Genomic DNA, 19,079 nt, shown 5'->3' on the forward strand with positions numbered 1-19,079 from the left:
TGGGGGTTAGATAGGAGATTCGTGGACGCGATCAGGAGACCCGTATGCTAGTTTGCCTCCCTGGTGCCAGGGTCCGGGATGTTTCTGATCACGTCCAATAAATCCTAAGCGGGAGGGTGAGGAGCCAGAGGTCGTGGTACATATAAGTACCTATGACATAGGCAGGAAAAGGGAAGAGGTCCTGAAAGGAGAATATAGGGAGTTAGGAAGGGAGTTGAGAAGGACCGCAAAGGTAATAATCTTGGGATTACTGCCTGTGCCACACGACAGTGAGAGTAGGAATGGAATGAGGTGGAGGATAAATTTGTGGCTGAGGGATTGGAGCAGGGGGCAGGGATTCAAGTTTCAGGATCATTGGGACCTCTTTTGGGGCAGGTGTGACCTGTACAAAAAGGACGGGTTGCACTTGAATCCTAGGGGGACCAATATTCTGGCGGGGAGATTTGCTAAGGCTACTGGGGAGACTTTAAACTAAATATGGTTGGGGGTGGGAATCAAATTGAACAGACTAGGGGAGAAGGAGGTCAGTTAACAAATAGAGAAAGCTAGTAGTCAGTGTGTGAGGGAGGACAGGCAGGTGATAGAGAAGGGGAGCGCTCAGACTGAAGATGTAGGGGAGAAGAAAGAAAAAGATAATAAAGTTCTTTGCACCTTTAGGGATAAACAGAGAGTAAGAGGTGGAGAATTTCTTAAAATGCATTTATTTGAATGCTAAGAGCATTGTAAGAAAGGTGGATTAGCTTAGAGCATGGATTGATACCTGGAAATATGATGTTTTAGTTATTAGTGAAACATGGTTGCAGGAGGGGTGTGATTGACAACTAAATATTCCTGGATTTTGTTGCTTCAGGTGTGATAGAGTAGGAGGGGCAAGGGGGGAGGTGTTGCATTGCTTGTCAGAGAAAATATTACAGCAGTGCTTTGGCAGGATAGATCAGAGGGCTCATCTAGGGAGGCTATTTAAGTGGAATTGAGGACTGGGAAGTGTAATAACTATAGAAGTGTAATAACTTACTATAGACCACCTAATGGGGAACAAATTTGTAAGGAGTTAGCAGATATTTGTAGTAAGCACAAGGTTATGATTGTGGGAGATTTTAAATTTCCACACATAGACTGGGAAACCCATTCTGTAAAAGGGCTGGATGGTTTGGAGTTCGTAAAATGTGTGCAGGATAGTTTTTTGCAGCTATACATAGAGGTACCAACTAGAGAAGGGGCAGTGTTGGATCTCCTGTTAGGGAATGAGATAGGTCAGGTGACGGAGGTATGTGTTGGGGAGCACTTCAGGTCCAGTGATCACAATGCCATTAGTTTCAATATAATTATGGAGAAGGATAGGACTGGACCCAGGGTTGAGATTTTTGATTGGAGAAGGGCTAACTTTGAGGAGATGTGAAAGGATTTAGAAGGAGTGGATTGGGACAAGTTGTTTTATGGGAAGGATGTAATAGAGAAATGGAGGTCATTTAAAGGTGAAATTTTGAGGGGACAGAATCTTTATGTTCCTGTTAGGCTGAAAGGAAAGGTTAAAAGTTTGAGAGAGCCATGGTTTTCAAGGGATGTTGGAAACTTGGTTTGGAAGAAGAGAGATATCTACAATACATACAGGCAGCATGGAGTAGATGAGGTGCTCGAGGAGTATAAAGAATGTAAAAAGAATCTTAAGAAAGAAATTAGAAAAGCTAAAAGAAGATATGAGGTTACTTTGGCAAGTAAGGTGAAAATAAATCCAAAGGGTTTCTACAGTTATATTAATAACAAAAGGATAGTGAGGGATAAAATTGTTCCCTTAGAAAAACAGAGTGGACAGCTATGTGTAGCGTCAAGAGAGATGGGGGAGATCTTGAGCAACTTCTTTTCTTCGGTTTTCACTAAGAAGGATATTGAAGGATATTGAAGGGATATTGAAGGATATTGAAGGGAAACAAGTAGGGTAGTTATGGAAACTATGATGATTAAAGAAGAGGAGGTACTGGCACTTTTAAAGAATATAAAAGTGGGTAAATCTCCGATCCTGACAGGATATTCCCTAGGACCTTGAGGGAAGTCAGTGTAGAAATAGCAGGGGCTCTGACAGAAATATTTCAAATGTCATTAGAAATGGGGATGGGGCCAGAGGATTGGCATATTGTTCATGTTGTTCCATTGTTTAAAAAGGGTTCTAAGAGTAAACCTAGCAATTATCGGCCTGTAAGTTTGACATCAGTGGTGGGTAAATTAAATTAAAGTATTCTTAGACATGTACATATAATTATCTGGATAGACAGGGTCTGATTAGGAACAGTCAACATGGATTTGTGCGTGGAAGGTCATGTTTGACAAATCTTATTGAATTTTTTGGAGAGGTTATGAGGAAAGTTGACAAGGGTAAAGCAGTGGATGTTGTCTATATGGACTTCAGTAAGGCTCTTGATAAGGTTCTGCACAGAAGGTTAGTTAGGAATGTTCAATCTTTATGTGTTAATATTGAAGTAGTAAAATGGATTCAACAGTGGCTATATGGGAGATGCCAGAGAGTAGTGGTGGATAACTGTTTGTCAGGTTGGAGGCTGGTGACTAGAGGTGTGCCTCAGGGATCAGTACTGGGTCGAATATTGTTTGTCATATACATTAATGATCTGGATGATGGGGTGGTAGATTGGATTAGTAAGTATGCAGATAACACTAAGATAAGTGGCGTTGTGGATAATGAAGTAGGTTTTCAAAGCTTGCAGAGAGATTTAGGCCAGTTAGAAGAGTGGGCTGAATGATGGCAGATGGAGTTTAATGCTGATAAGTGTGAGGTGCTACATTTTGATAGGAATAATCCAAATAGGACATAGATGGTAAATGGTAGGGCATTGAGGAATGCCGTAGAACAGAGTGATCTAGGAATAATGGTGCATAGTTCACTGAAGGTGGAATCTCATGTGGATAGGGTGGTGAAGAAAGCTTTTGGTATGCTGGCCTTTATAAATCAGAGCATTGAGTATAGGAGTTGGAATGTAATGTTAAAATTGTACAAGGCATTGGTGAGGCCTAATTTGGAGTTTTGTGTACAGTTCTGGTCACCGAATTATAGGAAAGATGTCAACAAAATAGGGAGAGTACAGAAGAGATTTACTAGAATGTTACCTGGGTTTCAGCACCTAAGTTACAAGGAAAGGTTGAACCAGTTAGGTCTTTATTCTTTGGAGCATAGAAGGTTGAAGGGGGATTTGATAGGGGTATTTAAAATTATGAGATAGAGTTCACATGGATAGATTTTTCCATTGAGAGTAGGGGAGATTCCAACAAGAGGACATGAGTTGAGAGATGGTGGGCAAAAGTTTAAGGGTAACACGAGGGGGAATTTCTTTACTCAGAGAGTGGTAGCTGTGTGGAACGAGCTTCCAGTAGAAGTGGTAGAGGCAGGTTCTGTATTGTCATTTAAAGTAAAATTGGATAGGTATATGGACAGGAAAGGATAGGAGTGCTATGGGCTGAGTGCAGGTTGGTGGGACTAGGTGAGAGTAAGGGTTCGGTACAGACGAGAAGGGCCAAGATGGCCTGTTTCCGTGCTGTAATTGTTATATGGTTATAGGTCTTCCAATGGGAATACTGTCGTCACGGTAATTGTAGATCATTTTGTAAAAGCCTGCAAATTCATTGCCTTGGACAATTTATTTGAGTAGACAGGGGCCAGTTTTTGCTGCCTGGCAGCAGGTCTGGCTATTCTCTCAGGATTTGTCTTTCTGGGTGGAGTCCAGGAAATTAGTATCCAGGTTTCCTGCACCCTTCAAAGTTCTCAAGAAAGTAAATCTGGTGGAATACACCTTGCAGCTTCCCAGGTGGTCAAGATCAATCCCACCTTCCACATTTCCAAATTAAAACCTGTAAACACCAGTCCTTTAGCCCCACCATCATCAGTCCTGCCATCACCCAGATAAGTTGATGGGGAACAGGTCTTCACCATAAGAAGAATTCTGGGTTCACGAACTGTTCAAAGTGTTAGGCAGTTCTTCGTGGACTACGAGGGATTCAAATCCTGGCAATAGTGCTGGTTCCTGAGAGACATCTTTGGATCCAACTTCATTCAGGGCTACAATCACTTTCTTTCCAAGCATCCAGGGCCAACAGGAGTTGGCTGTAGGGGAGGGGGTCCTGTTATGACACGCACTGAATTGTGCGGTTTAGACGCTTTAACTCTCCAGAATATGGATAGCTGTTATGGCTGCTTTAAAGATTCAGGCCAGCCCCACTAATTGGAGGCCGTGTTTTGGCGCCAGGGTTTTAATATTTAAAGAGCACCTGAACTGAGGTTTGGCGCTTAATCATCAGCTCAACTTTGGATTCTCATCTAATGTCAAGTTTTGGACCCTGTCCTCATTTCAGTCTTGGATACTCCAGCAATTGAGTACTAACCATCCTTGCCTCAGTCTCTCATTATATACTGCTCAGAATTTTGTATACCGCTATAAGATAGCCCATCATTTTCCTCCACTCTAGGGAATAAAGTCCTAACCTATTCAACTTTTCCCTGTAATTGAGGTCCTGAAGTTCTGACAACATCCTTGAAAATATTCCCCATGCTTTTTCAAACTTATTGATATCTTTCCTGTGGGTAGGTGACCAGAAATGCACATGGTACTCTAAATTCGGCCTCACCAATAATTATGTGATTCCAGTAAGGAATCACTAAATTTCTCTAAATGGCAACATCTTGTATTTTAACAGTGAGGAAAACCTAAAGCTTTGCCTGATTGAGATAGTTCTACTCACAATGGCATTGAGTGGGATGGCTGTGATTAGTGGGCTAAGTTCATCTGGGAGCTTGGCCCACTGGCACTGGCTGAGTGGCTTTGTCATCGGGACATGGCTGATGCCCAACAGATATTGGTCCCCATGGTCTCTTAACAGAAGGTGCGCATTCCCAAGGCTGCTGTGCTCAGTAACCAATTAGACCATTCAGCCCATCAAGTCTGCTCCCAGATTCCATCATGGCTAATTTATTATCCTTCTCAATCCCATTCCCCATGCTTCTCTCCATAACCTTTGATAACCCCACCCGTCAATAATCTATCAACCTGTAATTTAAATAAACCCTATGACTTGCCTTCCACATATGTCAGTGGCAATTAATAACATTGATTTGGCACCCTTTGGCTAAAGAATCCCTCATGGAGCAGTCACTGCCCTCCAACGTTCTGTCCCTGTCAAAATCCACACAGGCTTAAATATGGCATTTCCTTTCCTTTTGGTCCTAAAGAACTGCCTACTGCAACTGGGTAGATATTAAGATCTGCTTTCATGAATATAAGGAGGATGGCTCACTTGCGTTATCAGGTGTGTCCCAGGCTCCAGCCCAGGACCTGTTCCAAAGAGGGGATAAGGTATCCCAATTCCTAACATCACTGAGGTAGAGAGGGCCCATAGAAATGAGTCATCAGCTGCAATGTCCCTGCAAGACTGGATTCTGAAATCAGATTTGCACATCAAGAAAAAATTTCAGCTTCTAACTTCAGTCTCAATCTCCCCTCCCCAGGAAATTCTGCCATTCAGCCATGCCACTTTAACCCTGAGAAAGCTCCTCTGGAGGAAGAAGACTTAGAACTGAATGGCCCAAACTGTAGAGACAACTCCAGAGGTACAACTCTCTCTACCATGATGCTGGATTCCAGCATCAAATCCTCGTTAATGCACTCTGTGGAATGCTTGGGCTTGTGTTCTGATGAGACAGCAGATAGTAAGGAGAGGAGTGACAACTGTACTCACCGACTTCCCAGGTGAGCCATGCTTGCCGATGCTTCCCTGCAAAGAGAACAGAATGTCACAGTTGGCAGTTCAAATCCATCACACAGCCAGACTCTGAACCCTTAGGTGATGCTCAGAATTCACATTTCTGCAAAATTTAAACGAACTCATTACTTTGCACTGACTTTTACCAACTGAGCTGGAATATATACAAAATGCTTGCCAGGGTTATCAAGGACATTATACGAATAGAGATAAAGGGTAGAAATATGCACACTTCAATGACAGTCATATGTGAGACTATTATGGGAAGTGATGGACCTTCTGAACAGCTCTATTGTATTGGTCGTCTCCTCACAATGTACCAGACAGAAAGAGAAAACAAACAAATTCAAGGAGGTAGCAAAATGTATTGATGTTGAGGTAGTCCACATGGATTTCAGCAAGGCTTCTGTCAAGATCTCACCTGGAAGTCTGATCCAAAAGATTAGGCCCAGGAAGACACCTCCCAGTGTCTACCCAACTAACAGGAGTCACTTGCTCACTTCCAACTCATCAGCTACAGCCTTTTTAAACCTAGTCTTTGTTTGGTCAGATGGGGGAGGTGGCAGTACATAGGTGACAGGAGACTGGAGCTGGTTGGTGGCAGAGGTGGCTTCTGAACTGTGGCTGAGTCAGAATGCCAGATAGTCATGGTGGAATGGAAAAGAAAGCTGTAGGGGTCAATGAGTACTGGGAGAAAGTGCAGACTGGTGCAGTAAAAATAAATGAGAAAATTATAATGATGGTAGAGAACAACTATCGACTGAAAGGAAGGTGATAGAAGAGGAGTTTAATGTTTAAGCAAGGGAGTGAAATAAATGTATTGCGTCCAACAGCACCGAGTAACAGTTAATAGGGATATAAGTATGGCAAAGATTTTGCATGATGGAGCACTTTGGTTGTTTGTGAAAATTCGGAGTGGAGGGACAAAATAATGAAGGTACTAAACACTGGCAGAAGTAAGGTTATAGAAAAGAGAGCATTGGGGAAAATATTATAGAAAGGGTGATAACAGGAATGCAAATTGGAGAAAACCCCGAGGAACTAAAGAAAAATATTAAATGAGGATTCGCAACTGAGATAAAAGGATCAAAAGCAGTAAAGAATGGAGAAAAGGTTGATAACATCTGGAATGTAATTTCAAGGGCTCAATCTTATCTGCAAAAGTAACGATTGGAATCATGTGTTTGAGTGTCAGAGCCTACGTCCCACCATCACTTAGTGTTATAAACGTAGAAATACGGCAATGTAATGGTGGTGTGTAAAGGAAGGCGGAGGTGTGTAGATATGGAGAACATCTGTATGAGCAATGCAAACAAGATGAACTAGCAAAAAGTCGTCACAGTGGTGGGGCCCAGACAGTAGCCAATGGGAAATGTGAAGTCCAACAAATGACAGCACAGCGTAATGTGTCATATATGGAAGCAGTTAGCGTGATGAACAATGAGAGAAGAGTTAAAGAAGGAAATGATTCAAATGCAAACACAAGACAAGGTCATAGAAATAATTCAACAATAGCGATACATACAGATAAACTAGTTTTATTCATGATAAATGTTACTAATTGTTCTGAGCAGGTAAAATCTAAAATGGAGAAGATGAAAGTGATAGTGAGGCAGCAGTGAAGTTTTTGAATATGAGAGAGCTACCATGGGAGCAAGTGCAGGTAGAACTGGGTCAAATGTTCCAAATCTCAAGGTTTATTTACAAAGTTACTAATACTAACCTTGATAATTCTTCAGTGGAACACGAGAAGGTTAATAACAAATGGACAGAAATTTAAGAGTTATGTGAGGGATTTTGTTGAGAAATCAGATGTGATACGAGTGCAAGAAGCATGACTTAACCCAACACTAATCAATGGTTCTGAAAGTGTAAGAAATGATAGTTAATGGAAGAGGGTGTGGGTGTATAACTTTTGTTAAAAGGGGTGTACAATATAGAGAATTAAAGGAAGGAGAAGAACAGGAGTACATAGTAAGCAAAATATTAACAAAGGAAGGTACAATTAAAATCATTACTATCTAATCCTTGTAAGAAATTAGAAATAGTTTATCTGCAGCAAATTGGTATAGAGTTTGGGGACAGCACATTGTGGGGTGAGCATGATGATTTTAATGGATCAGTGTAGAAGAACTTATGGAAAAGGAAAATTTGAAATATATCATTGATGGAAGTAGAAAAAGAGTAAATTTTACTGCAGGTTCTGAGGTAACAATTGATTTAACATTGGTTACAGCATCTTTATCAGGGAAGTGTTGATGGGAGATTTTGAAAGAAACAGCAATAGGTAGTGCGGGGAATGGGCTGATGTATGGCCATTGTTAGAGTGGTCTTGAAAACAATTTGATGCTGCAGAACTGAGCAAAGCAGAGTCTGGGCCTGACAGCGAGGAAAGACATCATGTTTGATCAATTTAAATGGCAAGGCGAATTTGAAAGGTCAGATATGAGCTGAATGGAGGTGGTGGAGCCTGGGCTCAAGAGCATATTGAAGTGGCGGAGCAAGAAATAACTTGAGATTTGGACAATTTAAGCACCAGATCAGATAGAAATGGTCAGGGTGTTGGGGCCAGAGACAGTGATCAGGAATTACAGAATATTAATATCAATCAGGATGTTGATCTCTATACGGCAACAACACACACACCGAGGAAATGGTGCCACGGTGGACAAAAGCAACAACACATCGTGATAGAGCATTTAGATTATTGAAGAAGATACAAAATTTTCAAAAATTAATTGAGTGTAAAAAGATGCAAGCAATAGTAAGAAAAACAATTCAGAAGATGAATATTGCAGTAAGTTTTGTGGCTCTGGAGGAATACAAACACCCACTGAAAGAATTTGAAAGATATTTACAAAAGAAGTATTACCAGGGAAACGGGATAACCAGTGTTGTGATGGGTAGAGCTGCACTATTGAATGTAGAGAATGCAGTGCACACTTCTGTTAAAGTACACAGTTCTGACAATATGAGTAATGAAGGAAAAAGGAGAAAAGAAGAAACATTATTAGATAACTTGGAAACATTAGAGATGGATGGAAATTTTGAGGGTACATTAAATGTAATGTTCACCACGAAAGAATTAAAAAGTGTTCTTAGACAGGCAAAGAAAACATCCCCCGGGAAGAATCAGATAAGCTATGTTATCTGATTTAGTCAGAAAGGGAAGGAAGTTATTTTAAGGTTGTTTAATCATGTATGGGGGAGAAAGGAAAACTTCCTAAAGCATGGAAAGAAGCAATTATAATTCCAATACATAAACCAGGCAAAAATCCAAACAATTCGGCAAGTTCTAGACCAATAGCATTAAGCTCACCATTTATGAAAGACCATGGAAAAAATGATACCTAAGAGATTGATGTATTACATTGAAAGAGAATGGGATAATTTTTAAATATCAGAGTGAGTTTCGGAGAGGAAGAGGAATCATTGATCAACATGAGGTGAGGAGTGTTCAACTGAACAGGGAAACCACAGTAACAGTCTTTCCTGATGCAGAGAAAGCACTTGATATGATGTGGAAGGAAGGTTTGATCATCAAATTGCAGTCTATAAATTGGGAATTAGAGATCAATGGCTAAATTGGATAAAAGATCTTTTAATTGGTAGATTTATCATGGTTGAGTCGGGAAATCGGGAAATCTATGTTAAGTAAACAAATTGTGGAAAAATCAACCCCTCGGGAAAGTGTTGCTAGACCATACTATTTGCCATATGAGAAATTATATATTTCCTAATATAAATAGTTGTATCAGAGTATCATTATTTGTGGAAAATGGAACTAGGTGAAAAAGGAGTGAGAATGTGAAATTTATAACAGAAACTTCAAGAGGCAACAGTTAAAGTGGAAGATTGGGCATTAAAATGGGGATTCAGATCTTCAGCAGTAAAATCCAAAATAATCTTTTTCACTAGGAAGAGGACAGAACAACTAGAAAGAAGTGTGACAAAAGTTCAGGGGATATTTACGTGGAGTTCTGCACAGTTACATTTCAATGAGGCAGGGAAAGGATGGTAGGGTACAGGAACTGTGGTGTACAAAGGCTGTTATAAATCTAGTCAAGAAGAAGAGCTTACAAAAGGTTAAAAAAACTAGGTAAGGATAAAGATCTAGAAAATTATAAGGCTAGCAGGAAGGAGCTTAAGAATGAAATTAGGAGAGCCAGAAGGGGCCGTGAGAAGGCCTTGCAGACAGGATTAAGGAAAACCCCAAGGCATTCTACAAGTATGTGAAGAGCAAGAGGATAAGTTGTGAGAGAATAGGATCAATCAAGTGTGACAGTAGAAAAGTGTGTATGGAACCAGAGAAGATAGCAGAGATACTTTACTTCAGTATTCACTACGGAAAAGGATTTTGGTGATTGTAGGGATGATTTACAGCAGACTGGAACGCTTGAGCATGCAGATATTAAGGAAGAGGATGTGCTAGGACTTTTGGAAAGTTGGATAAGCATCAAAGTTGGATAAGTCACCGGGACCAGACAAGATGAATGCTAGGTAATCAATGGGGATGGGAAAGGTTCCAGAGGATCGAAGGGTTGCGGATGCTGTTCCCTTATTTAAGAAATGGAGTAGAGATTGCCCAGGAAATTATAGACCAGTGAGTCTTACTTCAATGGTTGGTAAGTTGATGGATAAGATCCTGAGAGGCAGGATTTATGAACATTTAGAGAGGCAAAATATGATTGGTAATAGTCAGCATGGCCTTGTCAAAGGCAGGTCATGCCTTATGAGCCTGATTGAATTTTTTGAGGATGTGACAAAACACATTGATGAAGGTAGAGGAGTAAATGTATTGCATATGGATTTCAGTAAGGCATTTGTTAATGTACCCCATGCAATGCTTAGTGAGAAAGTGAGGAGGCAAGAGAACCAAGGGGACATTACTTTGTGGATCCAGAACTGGCTTGCCCACGGAAGGCAAAGAGTGGTTGTAGACAGGTCATGTTCTGCATGGAGGTCAGTCACCAATGGTGTGCCTCAGGGATCTGTTCTGGGAGCCCTAAACTTTGTGATGTTTATACATGTCCTGGATGAGGAAGTGCAGGGATGAGTTAGTAAATTTGCTGATGACACAAAGGTTTGAGGTGTTGTGGATAGTGTGGAGGGCTGTCAGAACTTACAGCAGGACATTGATAGGATGCATATCTGGGCTGAGAAGTGGCAGATGGAGTTCAACCCAGATAAGTGTGAGGTGGTTCATGTTGGTAGGTCAAATATGATGGCAGAATATAGTATTAATGGTAAAACTTTTGGCAGTGTGCGCAGGTTGGCTCTGTGGTTAAGAAGGCATACAGTGCATTGGCCTTCATCAATCACTGTATTGAGCTTAGGAGTCGAGAGGTAATATTGCAGCTATATAGGACCCCGGTGAGACCCCACTTGGGGTACTGTGCTCAGTTCTGGTCGGATCACTACAGGAAGGATGTGGAAAACATAGAAAGGGTGCAGAGGAGATTTACAAGGATGTTGGCTGGTTTGGGAAGCATACCTTATGAGAATAGGTTGAGTGAACTTGGCCTTTTCTCCTTGGAGCGACGGAGGCTGAAAGATGACCTGATAGAGGTGTATAAGATGATGAGAGGCATAGATTGTGTGAATAGTCAGAGGCTTTTTCCCAGGGCTGAAATGGCAGCATGAGAGGGCACAGTTTTATGGCACATGGAAGTAGGTACAAAGGAGATGTTGGGGTAAGTTTATTTTTAAACGCAGAGTGTGATAAGTGCATGGAATGAGCGGCTGGCAATAGTGGTGGAGGTGGATACGATAGGGTCATTTAAGAGACTCCTGGATAGGTACACGGAGCTTAGAAATGTAGAGGGCTATGTGCAATGCTAGGTAATTTCTAAAGTAAGGACATGTTCAGCACAGCATTGTGGGCTGAAGGGTCTGTATAGTGCCGTAGGTTTTCTATGTTTCTCTATAACAACAGCAGTCATGGTCTCATGACCATGATTGTTCTAATTTTTTCTACAGAAGTGGGTTGCCATTGCCTTCTACGCAGTGTTTTACAAGATGGGTGATCCCAACCACTTCAAACTAAAACTTTATGTTATAGAATTAGAAAACCTGGATACCTTTAGATTTTTAGGAATTTGGTTTGATAAAAGACTCACATGGTAACAAGTTAAAGAAATAATAACCAAAAGTAAGAAAGTGCTAAATGTTCTGAGGTGTTTAATAGGAAAGGAACATGGGGCTGCAGGAATCTCTGAAAGCAGTAAACAGCAGGGGTTCCCACCATGGATCAATACCACCATGCAAGGGATCTGTGGGGCCCAGGTTGGGAACCCCTGATGTACTGGATTAATAAGAACAATACTGGACTATGGGAGTATGCTGTGTAGATTGAAATCACACAGTATGCTCAACAAAGTGGATATGCAGTAATTGAAAGTTAAGTATTAGTGGGCCAATATGGACAACAGCAGTGGCGGCAAACCAGCTGGAGTTGGGAGAGTCACCTCAGGATCTGAGAAGAACACAGTTTTCATTAACATATTGGGTAAACCCACAAGGGCATGTTGAAAATCATCCAAGTAAACAACTTCTAAATCCATGCTGGGAAAAGGAAAGGAAGTCTTGCATGGACATTGAAGGAAAAGCAGAAAGGATAGGAATTAGTAATAAGGTAGTGAGTGCTACAGTGCCTTTTCCTGGGGAGTCTCCATGGCTGTCTGAAGTACCAGAGGTGGATCTTCAATTATTCAAAAGGAGACAAAAAAAAAATGGAGCAGTGATTTTAAATCAATTTAGTTGAATCTTGTGTAAATAATAATAATTATGGATATTTAAAATATGCACAGATGTTCTAAAATGGAAATCGTAGATTGGTAGTGCCTGATTTTAACATGAAAAAGCAGGTGAGGATAAAAGATAATTTGTCAGTGTTTACAGGTGAAATGGACGATTCGCTTGCAGGTGGAGGAGGAAGCAAGATTAATGAGAGTTCTAATATAGTCTGAGTCAACCACAACAACCATGAGTCTAAAGGATTCACATTCAGTGGCAAAACCAGACGTTATGTGTGAGATAATACAAAATCTTAATAGACAAAATGGTGGGACTTTGTACATGTTTAATGTGGATTCCAGCATACAGTGATATTTGAGGAAACTAGCAAAGGAGGCAACTAGACGAGCGGACTTGGACATTCAAAGAAATTACAGTAAAAGAGTAATGAAAAACATTATTGAAAGTGAAATTAAAAATGTGGAGAAAACACTAGGACGAAAAGAGAACTGAAAGACATCTTTATAGAATCCAGAAAGAAGTGGGATTGTAGAGGAATGTGTGAAAGAGCAGAAGGGAGGAGGTGATAATATCAAGATTGAAGTTCGGGCACATAATTAAATGGTACATTGCTTTCAATGAAGAAACACAATACTGGAAGGGGCAAGTATTGTAATCGTCAAGAAATGGTTGAACATGTGACAATGTGTTCAAGATATAATTAAGAGAAGGGATGGTTGATGCTAAAGTTATCAAAGAATAAAATACGATTTAACATTTACAATCTTTTACAGAAAAGGATCACAGGATTTTTGCTTTAAATATGTTGTACAGTTCATTAAGAATACAGGCATTTTTATAGAATGTGATACAATAAATGTATAGGATTTAGATATCCTGACACACACACCAGTTTAGAAGGTTGTGGTAATGCAAACAGGAGGAGGGAGGGAGAAGAAGAGGACAAGGAGGAGTGAGAGGAAGAGGAGGAGGAGGAGGAGGGTCAAGCCTCTCTAAATTTCCTGAGAGACCCCATTGGATTCAAGGCAAGTTGGCAAATTAGACCTAAATTTGGAAGGGAACAGTGGATCATGGTGGACGGTTATTTTTTTGGCTGGAAACCTGTAACTGAAGAAGCATCAATAGTGATCACTGCGGGAACACTGATGTTAGTTAACTATTTTAACATTTGGATATAGAAGTAGGATTATTGTTTTAACAATACACAAATATTGACTGTGCTGCTAATAGTGAGGAAGGTAATCTCAGGCAACAGAATAATAATAATCTGTTTAAAAGGCAAGCATGGGCTGCTGGCGATGGTGGTGGAGGTGGATACGATAGGGTCTTTTACGAGACACCTGGATAGGTACATGCTCAGAAAAATAGAGGACTATTAGCAAGCCTAGGTAATTTCACAGGTAAGGACATGTTCAGCACAACTTTGCGTGCTGTAGGTTTTCTATGTTTCATAACGATGAAAAATAGAAATTATGAGTACATTGTGCAAAGATGCACATTGGGAGGAGGTGAAGGTTAAAGACACACTGTGATTGAGTGCCTTGGGAAGTTTTGAAGAACAGAGGAACCCTAGTGTACAAATCCTTTGATCCCTGAAGGCAGCAACACAGATAGATAAGATAGTGAAGGTGGCAAATGTGATATTGGCTCTCATTAGCTGGGGCACAGAATACATAAGCAGATGGTGATGGTAATACTTCATAAAACATTATAAATACTTTATACAACACAAAACAACTAGAATACTACACAATTCAGCTCATCAAACTATAGGAAGGGTGTGATTGCATTGGAGCTGGTGCAGAGGGGATTCAACGGGACGTTGTCTGGGATGGAATGTTTCAGTCATGATGAGAGAATTAATGCATGTGTTTGTTTTCTTTGAGAATTGATAGATATGTATAAAGTTATAGAAACCCAGAAAACCTACAGCACAGTGTGGAAGATCAGAGGGGTCTTGGGGTCTGAGTCCACAGGACGCTCAAAGCAGCTGAGCAGGTTGACTCAGTGAATGAGAAGGCGTATGGTGTATTGGCCTTCATCAATTGTGGAATTGAATTTAGGGGCCGAGGGGTAGTGTTGCAGCTATATAGGACCCTGGTCAGACTCCACTTGGAATACTATGCTCAGTTTTGGTCACCTCACCACAGGAAGGATGCGGAAGCCATAGAAAGGGTGCAGAGGAGATTTACAAGGATGTTGCCTGGATTGGGAGGCATGTCTTATGAGAATAGGTTGTGAACTCAGCCTTTTCTCCTTGGAGCAACGAAGGAGAGATGCTGAGAGGCGTTGATTGTGTGGATAGTCATTGGCTTTTTCCCAGGGCTGAAATGGTTGCCACAAGAGTCTTTTAAGAGGCTTTCGGATAGGTACATGGAGCTTAGAAAAATAGAGGGCTATAGGTAAGCCTAGTAATTTCTAAGATAGGACATGTTTGGCACAACTTTGTGCTGTAGGTCTCCCATGTTTCTAAACAATACAGGCCATTTGGCCCACAAAGTTGTGCCAAACATGTCCCTACCTTAGAAATTACTAGGCTTACCCATAGCCCTCTATTTTTCTAAGCTCCATGTACCTATCCAGATGTCTTGTAAAAGACCCTATCGTATCCGCCTCCACCACCATCGCCAGCAGCACATTCCTTTTTTTTTGCAATTTATTTTTTATTGAAGTTCATCATCAAACATTTCCATAAGATGTATTTCAGATATTGTACATATATATCATATAGTCATATATGCCACATATCTCCACATAATATTTATCTGAGGTATAGAATAGAGAGGAATGAGAACAAGTGAAAGGAGAAAATTATGTACAAGTAGGGAGTGATTTTTTTACAACATATTCATTGATTTGTGAGGATAAAATCAGGCCTATGAGGTGTTATGTAGTTAAACCATTTTTCCCAGTATGAATCAAATTGTCCCAAATTATGATTAACAGATGCTGTTATCTTCTCCATTTTGTAAATGTCCATTGTAATTTCCATCCATGCACTTAAGGTTGGGCTGTCCTGTGATAACCATTTCCTAGTAAAAGTCTTTTTACCAGCAGTATATTCATTAAATATATCTTTTCAACTATTCTTGAGGTATATATCCAAAATACATGGTTTTACTTTCTTAGGATATTTCACATTTAAAGATGTCTTGTAGGGCATTGTGTATCCCAATCCAACAGCCTTTGGTAATGGTGCGTTCCCAGAAAATATGATAATGGTTTGCATTTTGATTTCCACAATTTCTCTAGCAAACAGGGAGGTCATAATGGGATTTCTGAGAGGGTGTAATAAAATATCTTACCAAGTTTTTCCATCCCAACTCCCTCCATTTCTGCAAACTGGTACACTTTCATTGATACCTCTATATTATTGTCCATTCTTTCTCAGATATAATTATCCCTCCTTTCTTCTCCCATTTTGTTTTAATGTATGAAGTCAAATGTGTTTTAAGATTTGACAAACCCTTATACACACGTGAAATGATTCTACTACCGTTCTCTGAATTATATGCTTTTCTAAATAGTTCTATCAAATATGTTCTTGCCTTGGTTACATTTTTAACTATCCTATTAACATATTGTCACATCTATAAATACCGATAAAAGTCTTGTTTTTCTAATAAGTGTTGCTCTTTAAGCATTTCAAAACAGAAGTGTTCCTTCTTTCATGATATTGTCCTTTAGCTGTCCAGTCCTCGAATCCTCCATCCAGTTTATTCGGTGTGAAATCCGAGTCATATGAACACTGTTTAAGAATTGCAATATCTCCCTCTAGTTTATATTTTTTTTATATTTTATAAAATATAAATTTTAAGTTTATTGTAAGTTTATATTCTAGTTTTTTATATACAGGCTGAGTTAGGTAAGGGAGATAGAGTTAGGTAAGGGAGAAATGCAAAGAGACCTAGGAGTCCTAGTTCACCAGTCAATGAAGGTGAATGAGCAAGTGCAACAGGCAGTGAAGAGGGCAAATGGAATGTTGGCCTTTGTTACAAGGGGAATTGAGTACAAGAGCAAGGATGTCCTTTTGCATTTGTACAGGGCCCTGGTGAGACCACACCTGGAATATTGTGTACAGTTTTGGTCTCCAGGTTTAAGGAAGGACATTCTGGCAATTGAGGAAGTGCAGCGTAGATTCACTAGGTTGATTCCTGGGATGGCAGGGCTGTCTTATGCAGAGAGATTGGAGAGATTGGGCTTGTACACGCTGGAATTGAGGAGATTGAGAGGGGATCTGATTGAAACGTTTAAGATAATTAAAGGATTTGATAGGATTGAGGCAGGAAATATGTTCCAGATGTTGGGAGAGTCCAGTACCAGAGGGCATGGATTGAGAATAAGAGGTCAGTTATTTAAAACAGAGTTGAGGAAGAGCTTCTTCTCCCAGAGAGTTGTGGAGGTGTGGAATGCACTGCCTCGGAAGACGGTGGAGGCCAATTCTCTGGATGCTTTCAAGAAGGAGCTAGATAGATATCTGATGGATAGGGGAATCAAGGGGGACAAGGCAGGGACTGGGTATTGATAGTGAATGATCAGCCATGATCTCAGAATGGCGGTGCAGACTCGAGGGGCCAAATGGTCTACTTCTGCACCTATTGTCTATTGTCTAATTGCATTCTGATAATTTTGCCAAATCTTTTGGCATAATAATGCCCAAATATTTGAAAGCATCTGCTTGCCACGTCCAGGGGTATCTACTTTCAATTTCTCTTGGTGGGCTATAGTTATATAAAAGTACAGTCCGCCCTCCTTATCCATGAATTCTGCATGCGCAAATTCAACCGAACGCAAATCGCGAAAATCCGGAAGTGCTCTTCCAGCACTTGTTGTTCGAGCATGTACAGACTTTTTTTCTTGTCATTATTCCCTAAACAATGCAGTATAACAACTATTTTACATAGCATTTACATTGTATTAGGTATTATAAGTAATTTAGAGATGATTTAAAGTATACGGGAGGATGTGCGTGGGTTATCGTGGATTGGGTTCGAAAAAAATCAGAAGTTCTCTTACTAAGTAAGTCGGAACAGGTACATCCGGTATTATTTAGTGTCAGTTAGTCAAGTGTTTGTCTTAGTATATAGTATATGTTTTACCTTTCTATGCATATAAAACTCTTAAGAATGTATGCTTCAGCGCTGGGCTCAGGAACTTCTTCCTGAGTTCGATCCAATGACAGACCGCTATCGAGTGCGCTCTCCACTGTGCCGGGTTGATGTGAGGATCAAAAACCCAAAACCCGATAATTAAACCATTGCGTTGCTGAGTAATAATTGGAGCTTTCATCGGGGCAGAGCCTTTCTCACTTTATCCTTTAAAATTGTTCCGACCATTGACTGACTGTAGCCTAACGCTCTTCCAATGATGATGGCGTTTCACCTCTTTCTGATCGCTTTATTATTTCCACTTTATTTTCAATCGTGATTACTTTCGTGAACAGAAACACTGTGGATTCAGAGTTCTACCGCTGGGTCCTAATGTCCACCATACTGAGACACGTTAAATAAGGTCTGGGGTTCCACTGGGTCCTAAGATCTACCGCATTGAGACAGGTTGAATAAGGGATGTGAGCATCCACGAATTTTGGTATCCGCGGGGGTTCCAGGAACCAATTGGGTTTTTTTCAACCAATTGACTGTAATTGGGTTTTATCTATGTTGATCTTGTATCCTGATAATTGACCATATTGTTCAAAGGATTGCATCAATTCAGGTAAAGAGTATGTTGGTTGCCCTAGATAGGTCAAAATATCATCCGTGTAACAGGCCAATTTATGCTCTGTCCCTTTAATAGTAATTCCCCTTATACCTTCATTTTGCCTGATGTATTGAGCTAATGGTTCAAGATATAATGCGAAGAGTAGCGGTGACCATGCACAACCCTGTCTCGTGCCCCTTTCTAGGGTAAAACTATTTGATAAATATCCAGTGATTTTAATCGTAGCAGTAGGGTTGTCATATATATATGTCATATATAGTGCCTATATAGTTTTCTGGCAGCTCATTCCATGCACTCACCACTCTGAGTAAAAAACTTACCCCTGACAACTCCTCTGTACCTACTCCCCAGCACCTTAAACCTGTTACCTTTTGTGGCAAACACGAGGAAATCTGCAGATGCTGGAAATTCAAGCAACACACACAAAATGCTGGTGAAACGCAGCAGGCCAGGCAGCATCTATGGGGAGAAGCACTGTCGATGTTTCGGGCTGAGACCCTTTGTCAGGACTCACTGTCGACGTCTTGGGCCGAGATCGAGTCACTCTGCCATTCAATCATGGCTGATCCTTTTTTAGCCTCCTCAACCCCATTTCCCATCCCTCTCCCCCTAATTTTGATGCCATGTCCAATCAAGAACCTATCAATCTCTGCCTTAAATTCACCCAACAACCCGGCCTCCACAGCTGCATGTGGCAACAAGTTCCACAAATTCACCACCCTTTGGCTAAAGAAATTTCCCTGCATCTCTATTTTAAATGGATGCCCCTCTATCCTGAGGCTATGTCCTCTTGTCCTAAGCTCCTCCACCATGGGAAACATACTTTCTACATCCACTCTGTC

At 40.6% G+C, this 19,079-nt stretch overlaps 1 protein-coding gene across 1 annotated transcript in view; it reads right to left on the minus strand.

The window, feature by feature from the left end:
• Positions 1-19,079, minus strand: part of col16a1 (collagen, type XVI, alpha 1) — a gene marked incomplete at its 3' end in the record, with an annotated part of 565,824 nt that overhangs the window by 328,602 nt on the left and 218,143 nt on the right. The window contains exon 23 of the mRNA XM_059954228.1: positions 5,737-5,772. Coding sequence (XP_059810211.1) covers positions 5,737-5,772 — 36 coding nt within the window. The remainder of the gene's footprint in view (positions 1-5,736; positions 5,773-19,079) is intronic.

The sequence above is a fragment of the Hypanus sabinus genome, chromosome 30, assembly GCF_030144855.1.
Source record: "Hypanus sabinus isolate sHypSab1 chromosome 30, sHypSab1.hap1, whole genome shotgun sequence".
Lineage (NCBI taxonomy): Eukaryota > Metazoa > Chordata > Chondrichthyes > Myliobatiformes > Dasyatidae > Hypanus > Hypanus sabinus.